This window comes from Populus trichocarpa, chromosome 10 (genome assembly GCF_000002775.5).
Source record: "Populus trichocarpa isolate Nisqually-1 chromosome 10, P.trichocarpa_v4.1, whole genome shotgun sequence".
Lineage (NCBI taxonomy): Eukaryota > Viridiplantae > Streptophyta > Magnoliopsida > Malpighiales > Salicaceae > Populus > Populus trichocarpa.
In genome coordinates this window covers 1,952,505-1,976,389 of record NC_037294.2, presented here as the reverse complement: position 1 = coordinate 1,976,389, position 23,885 = coordinate 1,952,505, and the positions used below count along the sequence as shown (strand labels likewise).

General features: G+C 35.4%; 2 protein-coding genes and 1 long non-coding RNA gene across 6 annotated transcripts in view; all 3 read right to left on the bottom strand.

Moving 5' to 3' along the window:
* Positions 1 to 14,772, bottom strand: part of LOC112328798 (uncharacterized) — a 38,575-nt gene extending 23,803 nt beyond the window's left edge. Inside the window, exons 1-4 of one of the 4 annotated variants that reach the window (XR_008060397.1) lie at positions 14,231 to 14,772; positions 13,331 to 13,575; positions 12,529 to 12,958; positions 12,367 to 12,479 (exon numbers count right to left, since the gene is read on the bottom strand). Coding sequence is in view for 3 of the 4 variants with exons in the window: in XM_024610053.2 (XP_024465821.1) it covers positions 12,676 to 12,958; positions 13,331 to 13,575; positions 14,231 to 14,710 (1,008 nt within the window). In the remaining variant the exon portion in view is untranslated. Of the gene's footprint in view, positions 1 to 12,366; positions 12,480 to 12,509; positions 12,959 to 13,330; positions 13,576 to 14,230 lie in introns of those variants that run through there. The other 3 variants (XM_052456699.1, XM_052456700.1, XM_024610053.2) reach the window with 3 other exon arrangements.
* Positions 3,255 to 7,463, bottom strand: LOC112325511 (uncharacterized). Its single transcript, XR_008060398.1, has 3 exons — positions 6,962 to 7,463; positions 3,998 to 4,081; positions 3,255 to 3,547 (listed from the first exon to the last, which is right to left on the bottom strand). It is a non-coding gene; the product is annotated as an uncharacterized LOC112325511 (long non-coding RNA).
* A 6,380-nt stretch (positions 14,773 to 21,152) lies between the features above and the next one.
* Positions 21,153 to 23,143, bottom strand: LOC18102262 (uncharacterized). Its single transcript, XM_024610215.2, has 3 exons — positions 22,576 to 23,143; positions 22,030 to 22,274; positions 21,153 to 21,610 (listed from the first exon to the last, which is right to left on the bottom strand). Exons 1-3 carry the CDS (start codon positions 23,050 to 23,052, stop codon positions 21,364 to 21,366), a joined length of 969 nt encoding a protein of 322 aa, XP_024465983.1. The 5' UTR covers positions 23,053 to 23,143; the 3' UTR covers positions 21,153 to 21,363.
* Positions 23,144 to 23,885: the final 742 nt, after the last annotated feature.

Below are 23,885 nucleotides of genomic sequence, written 5' to 3'. Positions count from 1 at the left end.
CTTGTAAGAATCATTATTCACAAGTCCATAACTACCGAATCCACTACGTGTCATTATGCATACTGCTAAAACTTAGCTACATGGTGGGTGATTCAGTTTCATGTGAGCTCAAAATTTGTTTGGGCACCCCATATCATTTTAACAAGCATCGAGTCATTTTTGCAATCAAAATACTTTTAATCTTTCAGGATTGATTAGCCTTAATTGCATGTTGAGTTCGATCAAAATATTTTTCCAAAATAAACTTTGAAAGAAACATCTCGTTATTTTGAAACAACAAAGAGACAAATAAAAAGACATGTTTCGTTAAAAAGATGAGATGTGATCCCAAAACAAAATGCAAAATAGCAAAATTCCAATATAATTGACAATTCATTGCCATTCTTAGATTAGCTTTTCTGACAATATATGTGTTTTGCCAAACATTTTTAATCACTTGTCATTCTAAAGATGTTCGGGGGATAATATAGCCAATGACATCACCTTTCACACACTCAACTTGCCTCTTGTTCATCCACCTTCATAGTCATCTTTCATTATTATTCTGGAATTCATAGCAGAACCTTCAATCTTTCCCCTCTTCATAGCTTGTTCAATTCTTTTAGCAATCCTCACGACTTTATGGAAATGTTGAGCTGAGCTTCCTATTAAATGCTCATAATAAGGGGATTGAAAGGTGTTGGCAAACAACATCACCGTTTCTGTATCTATTAGTGGAGGTTGAACATATGTTGCCTTATCTCACCATCTTTGCGTGTATGTCCTCACAGACTGTTGGTTTTCCTTCTCCATAACCATTAGAATGGTTCTGTTAGGAGCAATTTCCAGATTAAATTTATACTGCTTCAAAAAGGCGTCTACCAAGTCTTTCCATGTCTTGATCTTAATATTGTCTAGTCTCATGTACCAACTCAGAGCAGATTCGGTGAGACTATCTTGGAAAAAGTATATCAGCATCCTATCATCATAAATCACCTCGGCCATTTTATTGCATTAAGATCGAAGGTGAGTGTTTGGACATTCTAATCCAGTGTATTTGATGAACTTTGGTATCCTAAAGTTCTTTGGTACTGTCGTACCCTCTCGAGAGCTCGACGTCGAGGCGACCCTTCCTGGTAGCAGGGATTGATGTCGGGGTCTTTGTTTTGTGAAAAAAGGAGTCGCCACCTAGTATTATGGTCACTAGGAAACCTAACTGGTCTTTCAGAGATTCTAAGGCAAATGACTGGTTGCGTAAAGGGAAGGTTTTAGCACCCCTAGTACGCCCTACCTAAGATAAGCTGCTTGGTGTTTGGTTTGCCTATAATTTCTATGGTGTTGATGTTCTCTAATCCTGTCAGTTTCCTATGATAAGTCTGCTATGATGAACGAACTTGGGTTTAAAGTCTAAGGGAAAGAACCTTTGGCCAATATGGATTATACCTTTAGATATGTTTGTAGAGTGCCAAAGAGAAACGATGCAAATCTCTTGAAGTCTATGCTTGATTTGAAATAAATTTAGAATTTATTAATTTAGAGACAACTAAAATAGAAATCTAAGGAGATTCAATGTGCTTAAGAGCTCATTTTCCCCTTAGTATTTCAAGTAGTCGCGACTCGTAAATCGCAAGGAAGAGAAAAGAAAAAAAACTAAGTTAGAAATCTAAGAAAATTCAAGGTGCTTCAAAAGCCTATTTTTGCCTTAGTATTTCATATTTTCATGACTCGGAATCAAAATTTGAAATGTCCTCAATTATAATTGAGGCTTCTTTCAAGGATATGTAATTAAATTGTTCTAAATAAAATTTTAGGCATAAATCTGCCCTTATGTTAAAAATAAACAAGTTGTATTCCTATTAACAATATTTTGGACATTTTCCTTTCATAGGTTTATTTGCCCTTATATTATTAAGGGATAATGACTTGTTATTCCTAGAAAAATATTTTTGATATTTATCACTTGTGGTTTCTTTATCCAAATATTAACAGTGAACAATGGCGAATTATTCCCAATAAAATTTTGAATATTAACCCCTTTAAGATTTCTTTATCCAAACATTTGTAATGAATAATAACAAATTATTCCTAATAATATTTTGGATATTAACCCCTTTTGGATTTCTTTATCCAAATATTAATAGTGAATAATAACAAATTATTCCTAATAATATTTTGGATATTTATCCTATTTTAGATTTCTTTATCCAAACATTAATAGTGAATAAAGATGAATTCCCAAAAATAAGATTTTTATATTTTTGGAATATTGGCCAACACCCTTTGGAATTTACAAACACGTTGTAAAATTCAAGATGCAAGAAAATAATTTTTATGTTTAAAAAATCCATGTTAAAACATATTTTTTTGAAACCTCGAATATTTGCTTTTTTGAATTTTTTTTTTAATATGTTAGGGTATTGGCCGTATACAACACACGAGGAAAATTTTATGTTTCTTCAAAACACAAACAACACAGTTAAATCAAGTATCACAATTAAAAAAACAAGCCGTACACATCTATATTTCAAAATTCATTGGAAGCTTAAAACAATTCAAATCAAGCAAAGCCTGATATAGCAACTTAAAATTGAATCCTGAATATAAGTCTGTCCGTTAGTCTTAAAAGAGAAACACCGATCCGCATGCACAAAAAAACAAAGTTGAACTCAAAGCCTTACACAGAAACAGAAACAGCAACCGGGTCTAGCGCCTATCATCTTTTCCTAATCTTTGACGTTGCCATGCTAGTTTCATGCAAGAGGCAAGAAACCTGGGAAGCATGCCTCTATACCCCGTATATTCAAAACTGAACTAGATAATAAAAAACAACTGGCCTACTAAATCACCTTCAAAGAAAGAAAGAGAAAAACGACCAACACAGAAACTGCCTAAAAGAACCCCTCAATTGCAGAGGAACCCCTCTTGCGTTTTTCTTTATAGATAAACTAAATCTATGTGGAAGGCATTCCTAATACACATCCCAGTCAAAGAGGCACTGAGCCGAGGAGGGGAAGGATGGTGAAGGCCTTTAAAACTCACGGTCCCTCATGGCAAAAGAACCAGAAAAGAAATATGCAGCTTTAACCAAGGTTGTTAAAATCGCGATTTTAACACGGCACGGAAAGCTGCACACAAACTCGGATCGTAAAAACGGATCGTAAAATCGTAAAATCGTAAGGAATTTTAAAATACATTAAAAAAAAATTCATACTTCAAATAAAAATTCATACATTTATCAATCACCTTAAAAAAAAAAAAAGGAAACACGCCGTTAATGATTAATCCACAAGCAAATTACTATTTAAATATCTTCCTAATTGTAGAATAATAACAAAGTCTGTATTTTTTTCTCAAAATACACACCACTCCATCACCACCAGAAATCACAGTCTTCCTGTCACTAACCCACAAAACTCTCAATACATATACTAAGCAAAAAGCCAAACTAAACCAAACCATCTTTAGAACTCCCAAAAGAAACCCTCTCCCATCCTGCCGTTTCCCTTCCTTCCCACAATCCCTCCTCCCAGTTACCAAAGTAGGCATGGCCTCGGGCTCACTTGCTTTCCTGCAGATCGCCAAGAACAATGTCATCAAAGAAATCCCATCTCCCAACGCCTGATGAACCCTTAAAATAGCACACTTTTGCTCCAACAAGACATGGATTTCCCATGAAGGCTTGTTTATGTTCAGTGGAATACTAACTGATAAATCGGCTAAATAGGCAGTCGGTGAGAGACCCATTCACAGAGACACAGACCCATCAAAAAATAAGAATTCAAGCAGTCGATGAGAGACCCATGAGAGACCCATTCACAGACTTGTTTTCGGTGAGCAACCCATTCACATACCCATCAATTCTTAAAAATTCAAACAGTTGTGTAAATACTGGGATTCGGTGAGAGACCCATGACACAGGGGACATGGACATGTCTGTAATTTGACAAATAAATTACTCTAGACTCTAAATCATGATGCTATTTGCAGAAGGTGCAAAAAGATAAAGAGAATAACTTACTATGGCTGGTGGAGACTGGTCACTGGAGAGCCGGTTGTTGCCTGTTGGTGGTGGACCGATGGTTGATTGCTGGAACTTGGACGGCTGAGAGAAGGAGAACAAGGATTTAGTGACTTAGGGATTTTGATTTTTTCCGGTTCTGTGTTGTTAACATGTGTGAAAGACTGAAAAAAGATGAAGAAAGATGAAGAATTGAAGATTGTGGTTTTGTTCTGCGTGTGGGTCACACGGTGTGACTCACAGTGTACCGTGTATTGACTCAATAGGCCAATACTTGCTTGGCACGTGGAGCTGGGGGAACAGTGGCGCAACATTTTCTGTTTTGGCACAGACGCGTAAAATCGTGGGTAAAATCGCGGGTAAAATCGCGTTTTTGCGCGATTTTACCCGATTTTAACGATTTTACTCGATTTTGACCCGATTTTACCTATTTCCGAGTTTTGTGAACGATTTAGCACGTTTAGCCTATATTGACTCGTAAAATCATACGATTTTACGAGTTGAATCGCGATTTTAACAACCTTGGCTTTAACATAAGCAAAAGGAAACCAACTCAGAGCTATGGATGGAACAATGGGTAAACATACCATCTTTTGTCCCAACAGAAAACAAACGTCTAGAGCAAAGGAAACAAACAGTTCTGAAGCATAAGAAAACACATATGCACAGGTTTGAATATAGAAGGAAAAACAAGGGGGGGGGGGACCTGCGTGTTTGCCCTTGATGACCCGAAGAAAACCTTCCTCCTTTACCATTAGGAACTTTTTTTAAAATTCTTTTTCGGCAGGGTAGAAATAGTTTGAAGTTAACCCCCCCTCCCCTTTCGTTGTTTCCTTCTATTTTCTACTCAAACTTCTTCTTGTTCTCTCGGTTCTCTATTTTCCCTTTCCCTTCTGTTTTCCCCTTTTCCTCTGTCCCTATCTTTTCTCTACTTGTTTTAATTCGCTCCGTCTCCCTCTACTCTCTGCTTTATCTCTCTGTTTTTCCTCTCTCAGCCTTCCCTCTCTTTTGTGTCTCTGCACTCTCTTTTCTTTCTTCCCTACTGTTTTCTTTCCCTCTCCCTCTTTTCGTTTTTTCTCCCTCCATTCGCTCACTTAACAACTTGCTTATATAACCAAGCAAGAAATTTGGAGACCAGCCCCACCCCCTCTCATCCTAGCCGTATGTATTAGGGATAAAATCCCAGCCCTTAGATAGTGTGAGGCTCCCCTCTTTGTCTTCTTTCACAGCTAGTTGTGAACGTACAGAGCCATTCCCTTGCTGAATCCGTTTTCGTTGCAGCTGCAGAACTGACGATGCAAACGGGAATATCTTGAGCTTCTGATATCGAAATCAAGCAATTCAAAAACCAAAATTCATCTACGCGTATAAGACTATAACTTTCATGAAGGATTAAGAATGAGATAAATTCATTTTGAATTACAGAAACTGGCTGCAACCTGGTTGGTAAAAAAGGATCTCCTGATCTAATTCAGGAAACTGACGATGCCAAGCATCCTACTTTGACTGAGAGTCTGCCATAAGAATAGCAAGCCCTAGGACCCAATAAAGGTGTAGGTAAATTCTTCAACATGTCATGAGTGACAGAATATAGCCGGGATGGTCGGATATTACACGAAACCAAATCAGAATCAAAGCCTTAGTTGGAAGAAAAAATTGCGACAACAGCAGAATCAGTTTTTTAGTACAACTTCTAAGGGATTTATCCAACCTTAGAGACCAGATAAAAAAGGAATGAATTTATCATTTTAAAGACTCCTAATTAGCTTAAGAATCCTGACAATTTCGAAAGCAAAGGGAAAGGATAAGGAGAGCAAATGCCAGCTGAAACATGGTTCTAAAAACATTTCCTTCTCCTTTGTTTTTGTCAATCTCTTAGCAACCTTGAACTAAACTCCTGCCTTCAATTTAAAGGGGATATACACCATCTCCATTAGCACGTATGGCTAAAAAAAAAAAGAGTAACAACAGGTACTATGATGTTTGGTACCAAACACACTTCAGCTGCTTGCATGAGATCAAACCAATCATTACCCTCAACTGCTCTTAATCTTTCTTTCAAAGCAGATAGCTTGTCGTAGTTCATAAAATCAGTGGATCTATTGCCAAATACGCCCCAAATACACCCTACCTAAAGTAGGCTGCATTGTTTTATTGTCTGATAAAATCTAAGGTCCTGTCGTGTTTTCTAGTTGTTGGTCGTCTACGGTTAAAGAAAAGTCATTCTCGGTAAGGATATCCTTATCTTATCGAGTAAAACCTAATTGTTCTGACGTCAACAAAAAAATTTAATATCCAGAATACATCGTACGTATAAGGTCGTAACCCCAGATATTAAAAGAAAACAAAATATTTTTTTTGGAATTTTTGAAATATTGGCCTACTTCTCGTGACTTTAATAAAATGGTTATTAAAGCCAAAATGCATGCTAATATATATTTTTGAAATTTTCTTTGTTATATAAAAATACAATATGATTTTTTTTAGAGACTTGGCCGTATGCATGAAAACAAAACATTTTATTTTATTTTTATTTTTTTATTATTTTATTTTTACGAAAACCAAGTATTTTAATACTGGATTTGTATCTTTACAGTATAAAAATACAAACTAATATTTTAAAATGCAATAAAAAATTTGCGGAAAATCACATGTTTTTGAAAAGAATTTTTTTTTCGGGCTGGGTTCAACCTGGCCTATGTTGCTGGGCTGGACCTAGCCACCTGGTCACTGGCCCAAGCCAGTGACCCACCCAAGCGCGTAAAATTTTACGCGTGCATAGAACAGTGCAAAGGTAATTAAATTACCTTCGCACTGTTCATTCTTCGTTTTTGCAGATAGCAAAGGACAAAGACCCCAGGTGCAAAAATGGTGATCTTTAAGCTTTTCTTTCGTCTTCTGTTTTCCTTTTGTTTCTATAGACAAGCATGCATCAATTTTTACGAAGAAAGGAAATGAGCATACCTGGAGAAAGGAAACCGATGGTGGTGCTGACCTCCCCTGCTGTCTGTGAGCTTTGCTCCGCCGCTCGGTTTCTCCTTGCGCTTCTGTTTCTGTCTCTTCGTGCAGCCTTCCTTTGCGTTTCAATCTCCTAGTTTTGAGAAGACGAAGACGATGGTGGTGCTGTGTTCTCTGCTTCACCGAGTCCTCTGCTTCCGTTCGGTTTGCTTCTTTTTCTCCTTCCTCTTTCTCTCCCTTATGCTTTCTCACTATTTCTCCATTCCCTCACTTTTTTAACAATCTCCTAAGCTGTCTCCCTCCTGTTTTTTCTCCTCACCGTCACCTCTCCTCTCTCGTTTCTTTTCTCTCCTTTTTTTTTGTCCCCTGGTGTTCGGCTCCTCCTCTGGCTTTCATAGCGAGAGGACGCAGGCGTTTATGGTAAGCCGGTGTGCATCACGGTGGCGAGGGATGTCAGCCGCGATACGCGCCCCTTGATTTGAAAATGGCTCCATTATCACTGCTAACATCTCCTGCCTTAACTGTCATAGACTCACATATGTTGAAGACAATGAATAGCGCTTCAATGTAAACGGCGCCGTTTGGATTCTTCTGATTTGGTCATTGAAGTTTTTGCAATTTTGTAATCAAACCCCCGACAAAATTGTATTTGGATCCCTTAATTTTGGTGCCTTTTTTGGTTTGGTCCTAGGTTTCGGATTGTGTCAATTAAGTCCCTAATTGGCCATCAAACTTCAATAATTATGCAATTAAACTCCTGATTTGACCAAATCAACTCTTGAAAATTATAATTGGACCTCAGAACTTTAATTTCTTCCAATAAAACCCTAAATTGACTTAAAAATCAATTTTTCTTGCAATCAAACCCTCCATGAATTCAATTAAATCTTAGATAAAATTTAATTGAGTCCATTAACATCTGATTTTGAATATATTTTTTTCAAAATTGAATTTTCTTTGTCAACAGGACTCTCATCACTTAATGATAAACTGTCAAATTTCAACCTTTTGCATTTTTGAACCTCTTCAACCAATTTTTGGCTATTTTTCAGCATTTCAGCATCCTTTTTTCGCTCCTATTATTTTTTTGGATTTCTTCCGAATATATATATCTATTTTTTATATATATATTTTTCATTTTTGTTTGGGAACCCAAAAATGGGTAACAACAAAGATCATGGATTGGGGTGAAAAAACATTGAGAAATAAGAGAATACCACTGGTCAGAGTGTTATGGAGGAACTCACAAATAGAGGGGGGGGAGAATTTTATATTTTTCCTTCATCAAATCTAAGAATAAACACCCAAATTAGTATACCCGCACAAGCCTTGGAATTATTAAGTGGAGGAAACACATTTGGGTGGAGAATTAACAAGAAGAAAAGTGAAGAATTGGTGAAGAAAAGAGGGAGAAGAGTGGCCGGCTATATGCAAGGAGAAGAAGGCTAAGATTCTTTTTAAATTTTGTGAAGTAAAGCTTAGTTTTCATCCAAATAAGGAGTTCTAATTTCAATTTCTATGAAATTAACTTCAATTTGATTGGAAGTTTCATAATTTTCTTGAATTGAGAATTAGGGTTCTTGAACATAAAATTTAGGGAAAATGCAAAATTTCTTGAAACTATACCTATTAGGGTGATAGTAATGGCCTTGAATGTGGAGGGGCGCAATGGAAGGAAAAAAAGAAGAAGAAAGAACATATTTAAGGACCGGCCACTAGAGGGGAAGAAAAACAGAGGAGGAGAGCTTTTGACTTCCTTGTTAATTAATTGAGATCTGTTGTTATAATGTAGTTACTAATTATAACTTGTAAGGAAGATGAACCTTTGTTCCTTTGGGTAGGTTCGGCCAAAGTAGAAATCAACTAATTAACTTATTATAAATGACCTTGGGAGGTCATAACGAGACAGGTTACCATGCATAAGGTGAAGGCATGGCTGTATCTGATGAGGAAGTAAGATTGGAGATAAAATTGGAAATACTTGTCCATTGATGAAAACAGGGCAGGTTCGTTGCCTTGATTCATGAGGGAATTCAAACATGAAGATGATAGAATCTAGGGAGGGTCCCTTCATAGAAGTTGTAGCCGGGAGTGTTAGCTCTCCAACAAATCTGACCCCGCCAAATTTGGAGTCCTAGAACTCCAAATATGAATAAAAATCTGAAGGGAGGTCGAGCTATCGCCCTGCTAGCAGATTCGGCCAATCGATAAAACGACGAAATTTAGCCATATTAAGAGTATAATTCATTTTCTTGCCCTTCGTAAAGTGTGTAACATCGTGTCTTGATCTTCAAAAAGGAATAAATTGTGATCAAAATTGAATTCATGATGTCCACTTGGGCTACGAATGAGTTGAAAATGTTAAAGGATAATAATAAGGAATGTAGGTGAGAAAGAAAAGAATGGTAAAAGAGAAATGAATATCATTGCCATTGTTGCTGTTGTGTTGTGACATGTGGACTAATATGGAATAATGATGGGTGTCTGTGGTTTCAGGAGGAACCGCGGGAGGAGTGCAGCAACAACAGGGGAACGCAAGTCGAGCGTCTACAACAGGTAGGTACTCGGTACCTATATCTCCTCTAGTTAATAATTGTTATAACTATTTGTTGAACTATAAATTTTGGTGCTTATTGATGAGGAAAAGAAAAGGGGAAAAGGAAAGGTTAAACAATAGGAAAATGGAAACGAAGAACTAGATTTAATTTATGGGTTCTTTCGGAGAAAATGGACAGTAACAATGAACTTTAGGAATGACTGTTCGGTGAATTTGATTAGGCTGTCCTAGATACGAGAGGCTAATGATGTTAGCCAAGTTGGCTAACATCGGCATGACCGGTACATGGGAGGAGGAATATAGAACTTGATTAACTATTTGGGTTCAAAATGGTTAATGATATCGGCAGGTGACGTCGATGTCGGTAAAATTTATGGGACTTGATTAGCTTTCCGAGGTGAAAGCTAATGATGTCAAGAATCCTTGACATCAACATACCCGAGGACCTCCCAAGGTAACATGGAACATTGATTAACTATTTAGGCCCGAAAATAGTTAATGACACCAATGGTTACGTTAGTGTCGGCAATTTCATAAACTTGATTAGTTGACCGCGGGGCGGGCAACTAAAGACACTAATAAGGGTCATTAGTGTCGGCAGTAGTCTTCCCAATGTGGGGAGAAGTGGTAGGGTGAATACCCTAAATCAAAGCTTGGATTTCATAAAGAAAAAAAGAAAAAGAAAAAGGGAAACATAGTTAAAGGAAACAAATTTGCTAATCCTTAAAAAGGGCTAGTTGTGGTGTATAAAATTGCATATGACTTAAGTAGGTAGATGTGTTGTATGATTTTTCTTCCGTGAAATTGTTTGTATCTTATTTTTTTAATTATATGAAAAAATTATGTTTTGCAGGTCCCTCTCATTCACGCCAGGAATATAATTTAGGTTCCTTGATCCCTTTTTCTATAAGTTAGGAACTTAGAGATTATTCATGTAATTTTGTTATGCAGTAAACATGTAATCTCTATAGAATAATATACTCATATTATTTTGTTTTTGAAGTATTAAATGTATCAATCTATGCTTGAGATATTATAATGTACTAGCTTATGTTTAGAATGCTAAACTGTGTTGTTTATATATATATATATATATATATATATATATATATGAAATTTCAATGTTCGAATGGTTCTCTTAATTATTAACTTATGCATGTGATATGAGATGGAGATTGAGCTTGTAGATTTGTCCTGAGTATATTCTTGAATGAATTAAATGGTTGATTGTACCAATTATAGATGTGATTATGGATGGGATGTGATTATAAATGTGTGTAGGGTAAATTGTCGATAACTTGGGACTTCCTGGTATAGGGGAGCTGCCGAAATTTCATTAGAAATTTCAGTGAACTCAATGAAATTTTATTTTTTTTACTCCGTTTATCCTTTATGTGAAAGATAAACTAATTTAATAATTGGGGTTGTTATATTTCAAGTCCAAGTGCTTTAAGTTTGGCATGTTTGCTTAACAAAAAACAATAAATTTAATAGGAGATAAAAGGTATAATCATAAGAAAAATAAAAGGTGAAAAGTGTATGGTTTTCAAAACACATGGACAGTGTAGTGAGTCTAATGACACTAAAAATAGAGGATGGTGGGAATAATTAACGCTAGTTAATTTAATCGTTATTTCTGTCAAGTTATAAAAATATTTTAAAAATGGATAATGTTAGAGATAATCTTGAGATGTCTTCCTAGTGTGATCAAATATTGGATCTTGTCATTTGAAGTCTTGAATAATTTGCCTTTGTATCCTTTTATGTGCAGGCACCCCACAAGGTGTTGGCCCTGTTGTGCAGATCTTATCGATGTGCACTTCAATGTTGAGAAAAGCAAAAGGCCTGGAAGTTGCTGAGCATCCTCACATCCCATCTAGTGGCACGAAACATCAGTAAAGGGGCGTTTGATGCTAGGATTTTTAAGATTATACGGAGAAAGTGATTCGAGAGGTCAAGTATTTTTATGTTTGGTTGAATTCTTGGGAATCTCTAATGCCCTAGGACGCTGGAAATGTGATTCTCTTCTAAAATAAGCAGAGTTTGAGATGTCAGCTTTCAACTTTTTGACTTATTAAATGCATCCAAACTTTATGTTAAATTGCCTAGCATGTTTTATGTTTTTTCTACTCCAATAATAACCCAGTTTAGGTAACTAGTTTATATTAATTTTCTATGAAATCACAATATATATGTAATGTAATGTGTTGATAAATATATTATTCTACTTGATAGCTATAATTTTATAAAATTAAATTATCTATTGAATTTACTTTAATGTTTTAGTTTTAGACTTGAGTAACGTGATCAGCATTAAGAAAGACAATTAAATATCTTATGATTAAATTATATAATTTAATTTTCAAAGATAAAATGATAAATTTACTCATATTCTCCACATTTTTTTCTATTTAACTGAACACAAATACATTGATTAAAATTTTTATTTTAAATTAAATAGAAATATCATATTCTCAACAATCACATCTTCCAAAAACATTAAACTCAACTAGTCCTAAGTTGATAAATCACTAGTTTAATGCCGGCTTTTGGGTTTTTTGGTTTTTTTTATTAATATAGGTGTTCGAGTCAGCTTGCGCATACCTCGACAAATCTCACGGGCCTTAAAGTTAACGACCACGTAAGCCTTTAGTGATTCTGAAAGAACTCGAACTCATGACTATTAAAAAATAAATTCAAAGACTGAGCAGTTTAGCTACCCTTATGGATTTCAGGATTTATAAAAATGGATGAAAGTCCTTGCAATTACTTGAAGGCACTCTAGTTAATGTGCCTTTATTTTCGGCACCTAAAAAGCTAAAATGCAAGTGCATAGAGTTTCATGGGTGCAGTGTTCCACAGGTGAGCCTGAGTGAATCAATGCTGAATAAATGATACAGAGAATGAAATGGCCCTGTGAGGAAATATGTCACATCACAGCATGCTTGTTCTTTGAGCAATCAATTCCTCGAGGCTACTCAAAGCACCAGTTAAATGTTGGGCACGAAACAATCACACACATGATTTATTTTGAGTGCATATGGAAATTACAGCAACCATTACAGTAACTCACCACAAGAACATCTCATTCAAATAATCAAAACCCCACAGGAGCATGCAAGCTTTGAACATACGAATGCACACACTTGAATTCTTTATCTCTTCAGCAAAGACAACAGGAAGGAAACCAAGCAAGCGAACTAGACTTTTGAAAGAAGTCGTAAATGTGCTTACTGATCTCTTCAGGTTTCTCTTCATTGATAAAATGACCCACACCTTCCATTACAACTAGGTCCTGTAGAAATGGAACGTCTCTTTTGAACCCGCCCTTGGCTATATAATCCTTGGCACCGAGAGAATTATAGGTGAGGTCCTGATCACCCACGATAAACTTGACTGGAACTTTTATTTGAGCTCCAGTCCATGGTGCGGTAAGTTCCCAGTTCCTGCAACATGGAAGGTAAGAGGAATTAGGAAAAAAAATGAAGCAGGAATGATGATGGGGAAGAAAGGAAATAAAACTTGTACACCGATCAGGAAAGCAACAAAAGCAAAGGTCTTCATTTCAAGAGCTATATAGCATGCTGAAACACTTGGAAATATTAAGACTCCTGGGTATGGATTTCAATTCAATCTCTTAATGAAAGATAATAAAGTCCCTCTGTCCCGATCAATAAGCAACAGCGACGTAAAAGTAACGAAAACCCCAAATACAACAGAGGTTGGAGACACATCTAAATTTCCGGGCCACAGGAAATTTTTAATCTGCATTACCAGGAAAGACCAACAAACAGAACAAACATGGAAGGAAGACATACCGGTCAAGATTGCGGTAATAGTTCAATCCTCCAGTAAAGCCTTTCTGCTCAAACTTGCTGGTGTAGTACTTGACATCTTCTTCAGACAACCAAGAGGGTAAGACAACTGGAGTGTCCAGAGGCTTTCCATTAAACCCTTGGCCTTTAGGTAAAAAGATAGGAGCTGGAGTGCGGTAGGTTAAGAATTCCTTGAGAACTTTCTCTGTACCTATCTCTGCAAACTCAGCTTCAATCTCTCCAGGCTCCTACAAAAACAATCGAGCAGTTCCTCAATTAAAATGGGTTTTGTACATCTTCATAAGAAGACAATTATGATAAACTATACAAGACCAAAATTAAAAACTTTCTCAAGTGTGCTCAAGAACAGTTAGATAACAAAGTTGTCTGATGCCATGAATGATTATTTAAGCTTCAGCTAAAATTATACTGTTAAATAATCATTTCAGCTAGAACAGCTGGTCAAATTCGTAGCTACTAGCTAATTACTACCAAAAAGCCCAATCTAATCCATCCCAATCAAATAATCACTGCAAATAGTAAACAAAATATAAAATAGATGATAATCCAATTCCTATACTACGTAAAGGGTCGAAGATTTATTAGCATAACAATCAAAAGTCTAAAACTTGATGATTAAACACTTCATGTAACAAAAGAAAAGATAGGTCAATTCAAAAAAACAACTGCAAATGCCTGATCTTTTCATACCTGTCAAATGATCCCTTCAAATAGTAAACATACCAACAAAATCTACTAACATAATCCATGTAATCCAGAAAAGGCGAAAGATTTGCTAGAACAAGTTTACAATTTGACATCACAAAACACAGTATGCAGTCAAGAAAGCAACTTTGATTCTGAAAATCAAGAACCCATCATTAAAATAACAATAAAACAAACCTGGAATCTGATAATATAATAATCGTCACCATAAACAGCCTTCAAAGTCGCAATAACTTTCCTACTGGGATTCCTTGGATTAAACAAAACACTCAAGTTAACCAAAGCTTTAACTCTATCTGGTCTAAACAAAGACAAATGCCAAGCTATCAAAGCACCCCAATCATGTCCCACAACAAAAACACTCTCTTGATTCGGAGCTACAACATCAAGCAACCCAATCAAATCACCAACCACATGGAGAACGGTGTAACTTGTAACCTCAGCTGGCGCATCTGTGTCACCATACCCTCTCAAGTCCGGTGCCACAGCTCTGTAGCCAAGTGAGGATAGAGCCTCAATCTGGTGTCTCCAGGAATACCATAGTTGAGGGAATCCATGGATGAAGAGAATAACTGGGGCATTCTCTGGACCTTTGATTGCTACATGAATATTAATGCCATTGACATTAATGGTTCTGTGTTCTATGGAGGAGGCCATGGTTTCTGTGCTTGTGTTCAGAGTTGTGGGTTGGGGTTTTTATATTTAGGCTTTGCAAGATGACAGTTTAAACTTTAAAGTAGTTTGGTGAGACGTTGCGTAGGAAACACTTGTTTTCAGAAAATTCTCACACAAAACTTGTTCCATGCTTTGCTATGGTTCATACCGAGCATAAGATTCGATCGTGAGAGTCTAGGCAATGACATTTCTTTCATGAACACTTTTGTTTTCAGAAATTCTCACACAAAACTTGTTCGTTGAGCAAGAATTATTTTAATACATTGATGTTGTAGATTTCACAAGAGTAATTGTTCCATGCTTTGCTATGGTTCATACCAAATAATAATTTAACCATAAAAAGTTTGCATTCACTGTTAATATATTTATTTATTTAAAAATAAAATTTTAATTATAAATTCAAAATTTATTTTATACATAGTAGTTTTTTTAAAATATCTAGAGATTATTACATCTTCAATCAACCCCACCTATCCTGATAAACTAGTGATTCTAATCATGATCTCGACCCGGCCTAGTAACATTGTTTATACAAGACAATTTATTTATTTTTAATTATATGACAATAAACATATATGTTATTAGAAAAATAATATGATAATATATGTTATTTTTTTCACATGTCACCCACTCCTTTTCTTTTTCTCCACTCCTTTTCTTTTTCTAATTAAACAGGTGACATATCGCTTGTAGATGGTTACTCTAGCTAGGACTAATAATACTCAGCTATGTTATTAATTATGTATATGGATAAATTAGAATAGAAGGATATGATAATTAAGGTTAAGGATATGAAATGAAAAATAAAAGATACGATGGAGAAAATATAAAATTTCAAGCCATTACTTTTTTATTTTTTGATGGGTTGGACCAATGGTTATAGACTATATAATTGAAATAATCATTTCTTATCTTATTTATTTTTTTAATGTTTGAACTTTAAATTTTTAGACCTTGTTTGTTTTGATGCTTTAAAAGCATTTTAAAAAAAATTAAATTTTATTTATTTTTTTCTTTGTTTCAAATTAATTTTGTTTTGGATTTTAGATCGTTTTGATATACTAATATTAAAAATAAATTTTAAAACATAAAAAAATTGTTTTAATATATTTTTAAAATAAAAATACTTTAAAAAATAATAATTACCATAACACTGTACAACCTCTGTATATCTCAAACATTAATGTAAGGGTAGGCCTCTGCATATCTCAAACATTAATGTTAGGCTACCCTTGTAGGACACGAATTGGACTAAGCTGGTAGAGGTGAGCTAATGGCTAATCTTAATTATTCTTGCAAATATTAAAAAAAAAGATATAAAAATAAATTTATTTGGGAAAGGGAAAGGTAAGCTTTTAAATTAAAAATGGTGTTCATGTGTACAAATCCTAATACAAGCAGACCCTCACCCCTGAACAAAAATGTTGCTCGTATCTTCAAACATCAAGTGGAGCCATGTATAGACTATAGCAGAGTAGTGGATTACGCTCAAGAACAAGCATGCAAATGCAAGAAGCATTAGTTCAACCTGTGGTTCTTAAAGGCATGGCTCGCAATGTCTGACTACTCTCACTGCTCATGAGCGCCGATAAGGGAAAATGCTTGTCCGTCCATGGTTGAACCGTCTTCCCTGCTGCGATCTTGCTTTAGTAAGCCTTGCTGACTCGACAGATTTATGTTAGTTATTAAACTTGTTTATCAAGATTAAATGTATTGAAGTTAGTTCAATAAATAATATCTACATTACAAATATTATGAATCTAGTAGTAATATGAATCTAATAGTACTATGAATTTAGAGTAAGTAATGAAGAGTCTAATATTAATTAAGTTCTTTGGAGATTGTAAAAGATATTTTATAATATCTATATATATTGTTTGAATCTGATAATGAAAAGTGTGAGAATACCATTGTTTAGTGTATTGTATTCCACCAAATTGTGTGAGTAGTGATCCTTCCTCTGTTCTGTCATTATTTTTCCAACAAAGTGGTTTCAGAGTTTGAGACTAGATGTGGCTTCCAGCAACAACAATTCTCAATTTCATATTCTTCATCTTACCAAACAAAACTATGATCTGTGGTGTATTCAATACAAGGCACTACTAAGATCACAAGAGTTATGGGAGTTAGTTGAAGATGGTTACACTGAACCAGAATCAACAAGAGAAGAGGCAGCAATGAGTAATGTAGAAAGACAAACATTGAGAGAATCAAGGAAGAAAGATAATAAGGCGTTATTCACCATTTATCAAGGACTTGATGAAGCAATTCTTGAGATGGTGGCACCAGCAAAGATGTCAAAGGAGGCATGTGAAATGCTTAACAAGACTTATAGTGGAGTTGAAAAGACCAAAAAGGTACGGTTGCAAGCATTGAGAGGAGACTTTGAGGAGTTGAGTAAAGAAAGTAATGAGACAGTTTCAGATTACTTCACAAAAGTAATCTATGTGGTTCACTAGATGAGAAGGAATGGTGAAAATATTGATGATGTTCGTGTGATGGAGAAAATTTTGAGGTCTCTGGATTCAAAGTTTGATCATGTGGTCGTAGCAATTGAAGAATCAAAGAATTTGAAAGATATGATAGTAGAAGAATTAATGGGATCTCTGCAAGCCCATGAGCAGAAAATTGATAGAAAAGGAGAAGGAAGATCTCTTGAATAAGTATTGCAAACAAAGTTAACTGTAAAGAATGTTAATGAATCTTGCAGATGAGCATTTCAAAGAGGAATGTTCATTCATAGAAGAGGAAGAGGAGGAAGATCATTCAGAAATCAAGAATCTCATGGAGCACGAAATCAAAAATTTAATTTCAGAGGTCGTGGCAGAAGCAGAGGAAGAAGTCATGGAGGATATTCAAATTGGAGGAATAATCATGCAAATATACAATGTTATAATTGTAAAGAGTATGGTCATTTTGCTTCAGATTGTTCACAACACAAATTTAAAGACAAGAATGTCAACTTTGTTGAGAAAGAAATTGATTATGAAGAGCCTGCATTATTGTTGGCCTATGGAAAATTTGATGGCAGCAACTCCAACACCTGGTATCTAGATACAGGAGCATCAAATCATATGTGTGGTATGAAGGAAGCATTTGTTGATATCGATGAAAGTTATAAAGGTAACATTACCTTTGGAGATCTTTCTCAAAGACCAGTTGAAGGAAGAAGCAGAATTCTTATTGAACTTAAGAATGGTGAGCAGAAGTTTTTTATGTTCCAGACATGAAGAATAACATTCTGAGTTTGGGGCAGTTTCTGGAGAAAGGCTTTGAAGTGCAAATGAAAGACAAGAATCTGAAGATTTTTGATGAGTCTGGAGCTGCAATTGCTTCAGTTAAAATGACTAGAAATAGGATGTTCCCTCTAGATCTGAGCATATATCAGTCAAAATGTTTTAAGGCAGAAATCTCTAACTTGATGAATTTGTGGCATCTATGATATGAACATTTGAATTGTGGATCACTTATGCTGATGGAGAAAAGCAAAATGGTTCTTGGAATACCAAAGTTAGAGCACACAAGCAGAATGTGTGAAGTGTGTGTAATGGAAAAGCAGCACAGAAAGCCATTCCCAAATAAGAGCTCAAGAGCATCTCAGATTATTGACTTGGTGTATTCAGATGTGTGTTGCCCTATCTCGCTTACTTCAATAGGAGGAAGCAGATATTTTCTCACTTTTACTGATGATTTTAGTGGAAAGACATGGGTATGTGTGTTAAAAGAAAAGAAAGAAGTGTTGGGCAAATTTAAGGAATTTAAAAATTTAGTAGAAAAACAAAGTGAATGTAAGCTAAAATGCCTAAGAACAGATAGGGAAGGAGAGTATATTTCTCGTGATTTTGATGATTATTGTAAGGAAAATGGTATTATTCATCAGCTCACAATGCCACAGACTCCACAACAGAATGGAGTATCAGAGAGAAAAAGCATAACTATTATGAACATGGTTAGATGTACGCTAAAAGAAAAAAATTATCCAAAAGAGTTTTTAGGAGATACAGTTGTATGTGCTATGTATTTGTTGAACAGATTTACAACAAAAAGACTTTAGAAGATCACACCAGAAGAAGCATGGAGCATGAAGAAACCAAGAGTTGATCATTTGAGAACTTTTGGTAGTGTTGCTTATGCCAAAATTCAAGAAGAAAGAAGAACTAAACTTGAAGATAAAAGTTAGAAATGCATACTGCTGGGATATGGAGAAAACTCGCATGGTTACAAATTGTACAATCCAATGACAAAGAAGGTGATCATGTCAAGAGATGTGAAGTTTGATGAAGAGCAAGGATGAAGTTGGAATTCTGAAGATTAGCCACATAAACTAATTGTAGATGAAGAACAAATTCAGAAAGATGAAGGAGAAATCAAGTTAGCTCTATCCCTATTAACTAATAGTCTTGCTGGTCCTTCAAGCTCAACAACAAGAAAGACAAAGAGCATACAAGAGATTTATGATGTAACAGAAAGAATCAATCTTGATGATGTTAATATGCTTTGCTTTTTTTCAGGAAATGATCCTATTACATTTGAAGAAGCATATCAGAAAGACAGGTGGAAGAAAGCAATGAAGGAGGAGATCAGTTCCATCATAAAAAATAATACATGGGAATTGACAACACTTCCCGAAGGACACAATGAAATAGGAGTAAAATGGGTCTTCAAGACAAAGAGGAATGCAGAAGGAGAAATTGAAAAACATAAAGCCAGATTAGTAGCGAAGGGGTACAAGCAACAATATGGAGTTGATTATGAAGATGTTTTTGCTCCAGTAGCAAGAATGGAAACAGTAAGATTGATGACTTCCCTGGCAGCTCAGAAAAGATGGAAGATATTTCAGATGGATGTAAAGTCAGCATTCTTGAACGATAACCTTGAAGAGGTAGTGTATGGAGAACAACCAGCTGGCTTTGTGGTAAAAGGAGAAGAAGAGAAGGTTTGCAAATTGAAGAAAGCTCTTTATGGGCTTAAACAAGCACCAAGAGCATGGAACTCTAGAATTGATGGCTATCTTTCACAGAAAAGATTCACAAGATGCCCTTATGAGCATGCATTATATGTGAAGAAAAGTTTACAAGGCAGAGTAATGTTTGTTTGTTTATATGTTGATATACTTTTCACAGGGGATGATTCAACTATGACTCAAGACTTTAAGCAATCCATGGTGAAGAAATTTGAAATGACAGACTTAGGTCTCATGGCCTATTTTCTAGGATTAGAGGTGAAGCAGTGCAGTGATGGAATATTCATTTCACAAGCAAAGTATGCAGCAGAAGTTTTGAAGAAATTTGCTATGGAAGATTGTTATCCAGCAGACAATCCAGTTGAATATGGAATTAAGTTAACTAAAGAAGAAAAAGGAGATTTAGTTAATCCTACATACTACAAAAGTATTGTGGGTTGCTTGCGTTATTTAACATGTACCAGACCAGATATTCTGTATGGAGTTGGCTTGATTAGCATATATATAGAGAAGCCAAGAAGTTCACATTTGAGACAGCAAAGAGGATCCTTCGTTTTGTTAAAGGAACTGCAAGCTATGGATTGTTTTATTCATCTTCGCAGAATCTTGAAATTACAGGTTACAGTGACAGTGACTGGGCAGGAAGCTTGGAAGACAGAAAAAGCACAACTGGATTTGTATTCTTTATGGGAGAAACAGCTTTCACGTGGACATCAAAGAAACAATATATTGTCATATTATCCAAATGTGAAGCAGAATATATTGTTGCTGCATCGTTTGTGTGTGTCATGCAATATGGCTAAGGAAACTGATGGAAGATTTGCAGCAGAAACAGAGCAAGACTACACGAATCTTTGTTGATAACAAGTTTGCTATAGCACTTGCAAAGAATCCAGTTCATCATGAACGTTCAAAACATATTGATACTCGATTTCACTTCATCAGAGAGCACATAAAAGAAGGCGATGTGGAGTTAGTTGTCAAAACTCATGAACAAATTACAGACATTTTTACAAAGCCATTGAAGATTGATGTGTTCTGTTATTTGCAGATGAAGCTTGGAATCATGAAGATAGACAGAACAAATTTAAGAGGGGAAAATGTTAATTATTAAACTTGGTTATCAAGATTAAGTGTATTGAAGTTAGTTCAATGAATAATCATATTAAGATTAAGTCTAATATAAATTAAGTTCTTTGGAGATTGTAAAAAACATTTTATAATGTTTATATATATTGTCTGGATCTGATAATGAAAAGTGTGAGAGTACTATTATTTAGTGTATTGTATTCCACCAAATTGTGTGAGTAGTGATCTCTCCTCTGTTCTGTCATTGTTTTTCCAACAATTTAAAGGCTTACATATTGAAAGGAAGAGGAGAGGCAGTGTGAATCTCCAAACTGAACAATCCACAAAGTGAATGGTCATATGGAAAGATTTATGTCATAGCGTGCATTATGCTTTGAGCAAACAATGCAGGATTTGATTTGAGGGCATATGAAAATTACAAGGACCAGTTCCTTGACTCGCCAGGATGATGCTTGATAAAATGCAAGCTCTTACACAAACAAATGCATACATAGACATTGTTTTAAGGCATGGTTTTGCACCGCTGTGCCGAACATGCTCTAACTCTCCAGAAAAGACAGCAGGAGGAGAACGAAGAAGCAAACTAGAACTTTTGAAAGAAATCATAAATGTGCTTATTGATCTCATCCGCCTTCTCTTGATTGAGGAAATGCCCTACTCCTTCCATTACGACTAGTTCCTCTAAAAATGGAACGTCTCTCTTGAACCCGCCTGAGTCTATATAATCCTTCCCACCAAGAGAATTATAGGTCAGGTCCTCATCACCAATAATAAACTTGACAGGTACTGTCACTTGAGCCCCTGTCCATGGTGCTGTGAGCTCCCAGTTCCTGCAATGCGGGATGGAAAAGGATTTAGAAAAAGGAAAAATGAAGCAAGAACAATCATGGGAAAAAAGGGAACAAGATGAGATTAAATCTGTTAAAAGATCAGATCAGAAACAAAAAAGCAGACGTCCCCATCTCAAACGCCAGCTGACATACTGAAACAAGGCCCTTGTCCCGATCAATAAACAATAGCGGCATGGAAATAAGAACTTCAATTCAATGCAAGGAAAGGTAATCTCTAATAGCATCTCAAGTAAATATACAAGGCCCCTTGTCCCAATCAATGTGCAATACTGCCATGGAAGTAACCAAACAGAATTGAAATACTGAAACAGCACCAGACTACTGGAGATTTTCCACGGTAAAATCGGCGTTGCTGAGAAATCTCAATGCATTAAATAACACTTGGAAGGGAAACACACCTATCCAGATTCCGATAATAGTTTAATCCTCCAGTAAAGCCTTTCTGCTCAAATTTGTTGGTGTAGTACTTGAAATCTTCCTCAGACAACCAAGAGGGCAAGACAATTGGAGCATCCAGCGGGGCTCCATTTAAACCTTTACCTTTAGGTAAAAAAAGAGGTCCTGCAACTCGGTGCGTTAACAATTCCTTCAGAACTCTCTCCGTGCCTCTCTCTGCATACTCTGCTTCAATCACTCCAGGCTCCTGCAAAGACAATCAAGCAGTTTGTGTTGGAAGAATGAAAAGTGTGGTATAAGATAAAAACGGTAATGCAAAGAAAAAAAAAACTCATCAGGAAATACTGGGAGAGATGTATATTTTTATTAAGTATTTCTTTCTAAATTTTTTTAGCAATTTTATTAAGTATTTCTTTCGTATCATAAAGCGCTGTGCATAACAAAATCTTCCATTCTCACACTAATTGAACAAGAAAGCAACTTCAAGCAAAACACAAAGAACCCATGATTGAAATCATAAAATAAAATGAACTGATCAAAGAAAAAACCTGAAATCTGCACATGTAGTAATCATCACCATAAAGAGCCCTCAAAGTCTCAACAAATTTCCTCTTAGGATTCCTCGGAATAAACAAAACACTGGTATTAACCAGAGCTTTAACTCTATCTGGTCTAAACAAACACATATACCAAGCTATTATAGCACCCCAATCATGTGCCACAACAAAAACTTTATCTTCATTCGGTGCCACAACATCAAGCAACCCAATTAAATCACCAACCAAATGGAAGCATGTGTAGCTTGTAATCTCAGCTGGGGCGTCTGTGTCACCATACCCTCTCAAGTCAGGTGCCACAGATCTATAGCCAAGTGAGGATAGAGCTAAAATCTGGTATCTCCAGGAGTACCATGATTCGGGGAATCCATGGAGAAATAGAATAACCGGAGCATTCTCTGAGCCTTTGATTGCTACATGCATGGTAATGCCATTAGCATGAATGGTTCTGTGTTCTATGGAGTCCATGGTTTTTGTCTGTGCGTTAAAAGTTCTGTTCTTGATTTCTGAGATTCTTATAGTGCAAGAAAATGGAGTTTTTTGTTGTTATTTTTATATTTCTGAGATTAATATATTTAAGTACACGTCTCTACCATTCCAAAGAAAAGTAAACCCCCACCGCCAAGTCCTGCATCCAGCACTGGCTCTTAGCTGACAGTATACCATCTTTGCATTAATTATTGATAGTATTTTAATTTTATATCATTTGCTTATCTTCTAAGATCTGATGACGGCAAAGAGATTTTGTTTCGTATAAAAAAAGGATTCAATTAGTCAACTCTAATTGAATATGGTTTCCACTTTAAAATTAGTAGAATTAACTTTTTCATAGTAAAAGAAATTAAAAAATATTACCCTCTCGTTTTAACGACTAGACTCCCTCTCTTTAGAAGAAAGATTATATTTTTCTGTGACTAATAAAACCTTGTCTCATTTTTTATATATAGAAAAACTTATGTTTTTTTTTTCAAATTCATGTCATTTATGTATCAATAGATTTTTGTAATAAATTATAAAAATAAATAAATTACATGCTTACGAATAAATAGAAGCAACATATTTTGCTTGATTTTTTTCTATTACCAAAATAAAATAGGATTGAATGAAATGAATGATCGATTTTCAAACTAACTCTTTTTAATACTAGATGTATACTTTGCTTATAATTATAATTATCTTATTAAGTGTTCTAAGATTTACATTTTATAATAATGATCTCATTAAGTGTTGTTATAAGATTTATATTTCATAATTTGAGTTTTTTTTTTTACTTGCTATTTAGTAAGCATAAACTTAATAGA

Bases quoted from the DNA above. Each gene is read 5' to 3' on its own strand.
- LOC18102262 (XM_024610215.2), bottom strand. From the start codon at position 23,052: ATGGACTCCATAGAACACAGAACCATTCATGCTAATGGCATTACCATG. The intron at 22,275-22,575 runs GTTTTTTCTTTG...TTGTCTTTGCAG, and splicing joins ACTACATGTGCAGATTTCAG to GAGCCTGGAGTGATTGAAGC. The intron at 21,611-22,029 runs GTGTGTTTCCCT...CCCGCATTGCAG, and splicing joins TATTATCGGAATCTGGATAG to GAACTGGGAGCTCACAGCAC.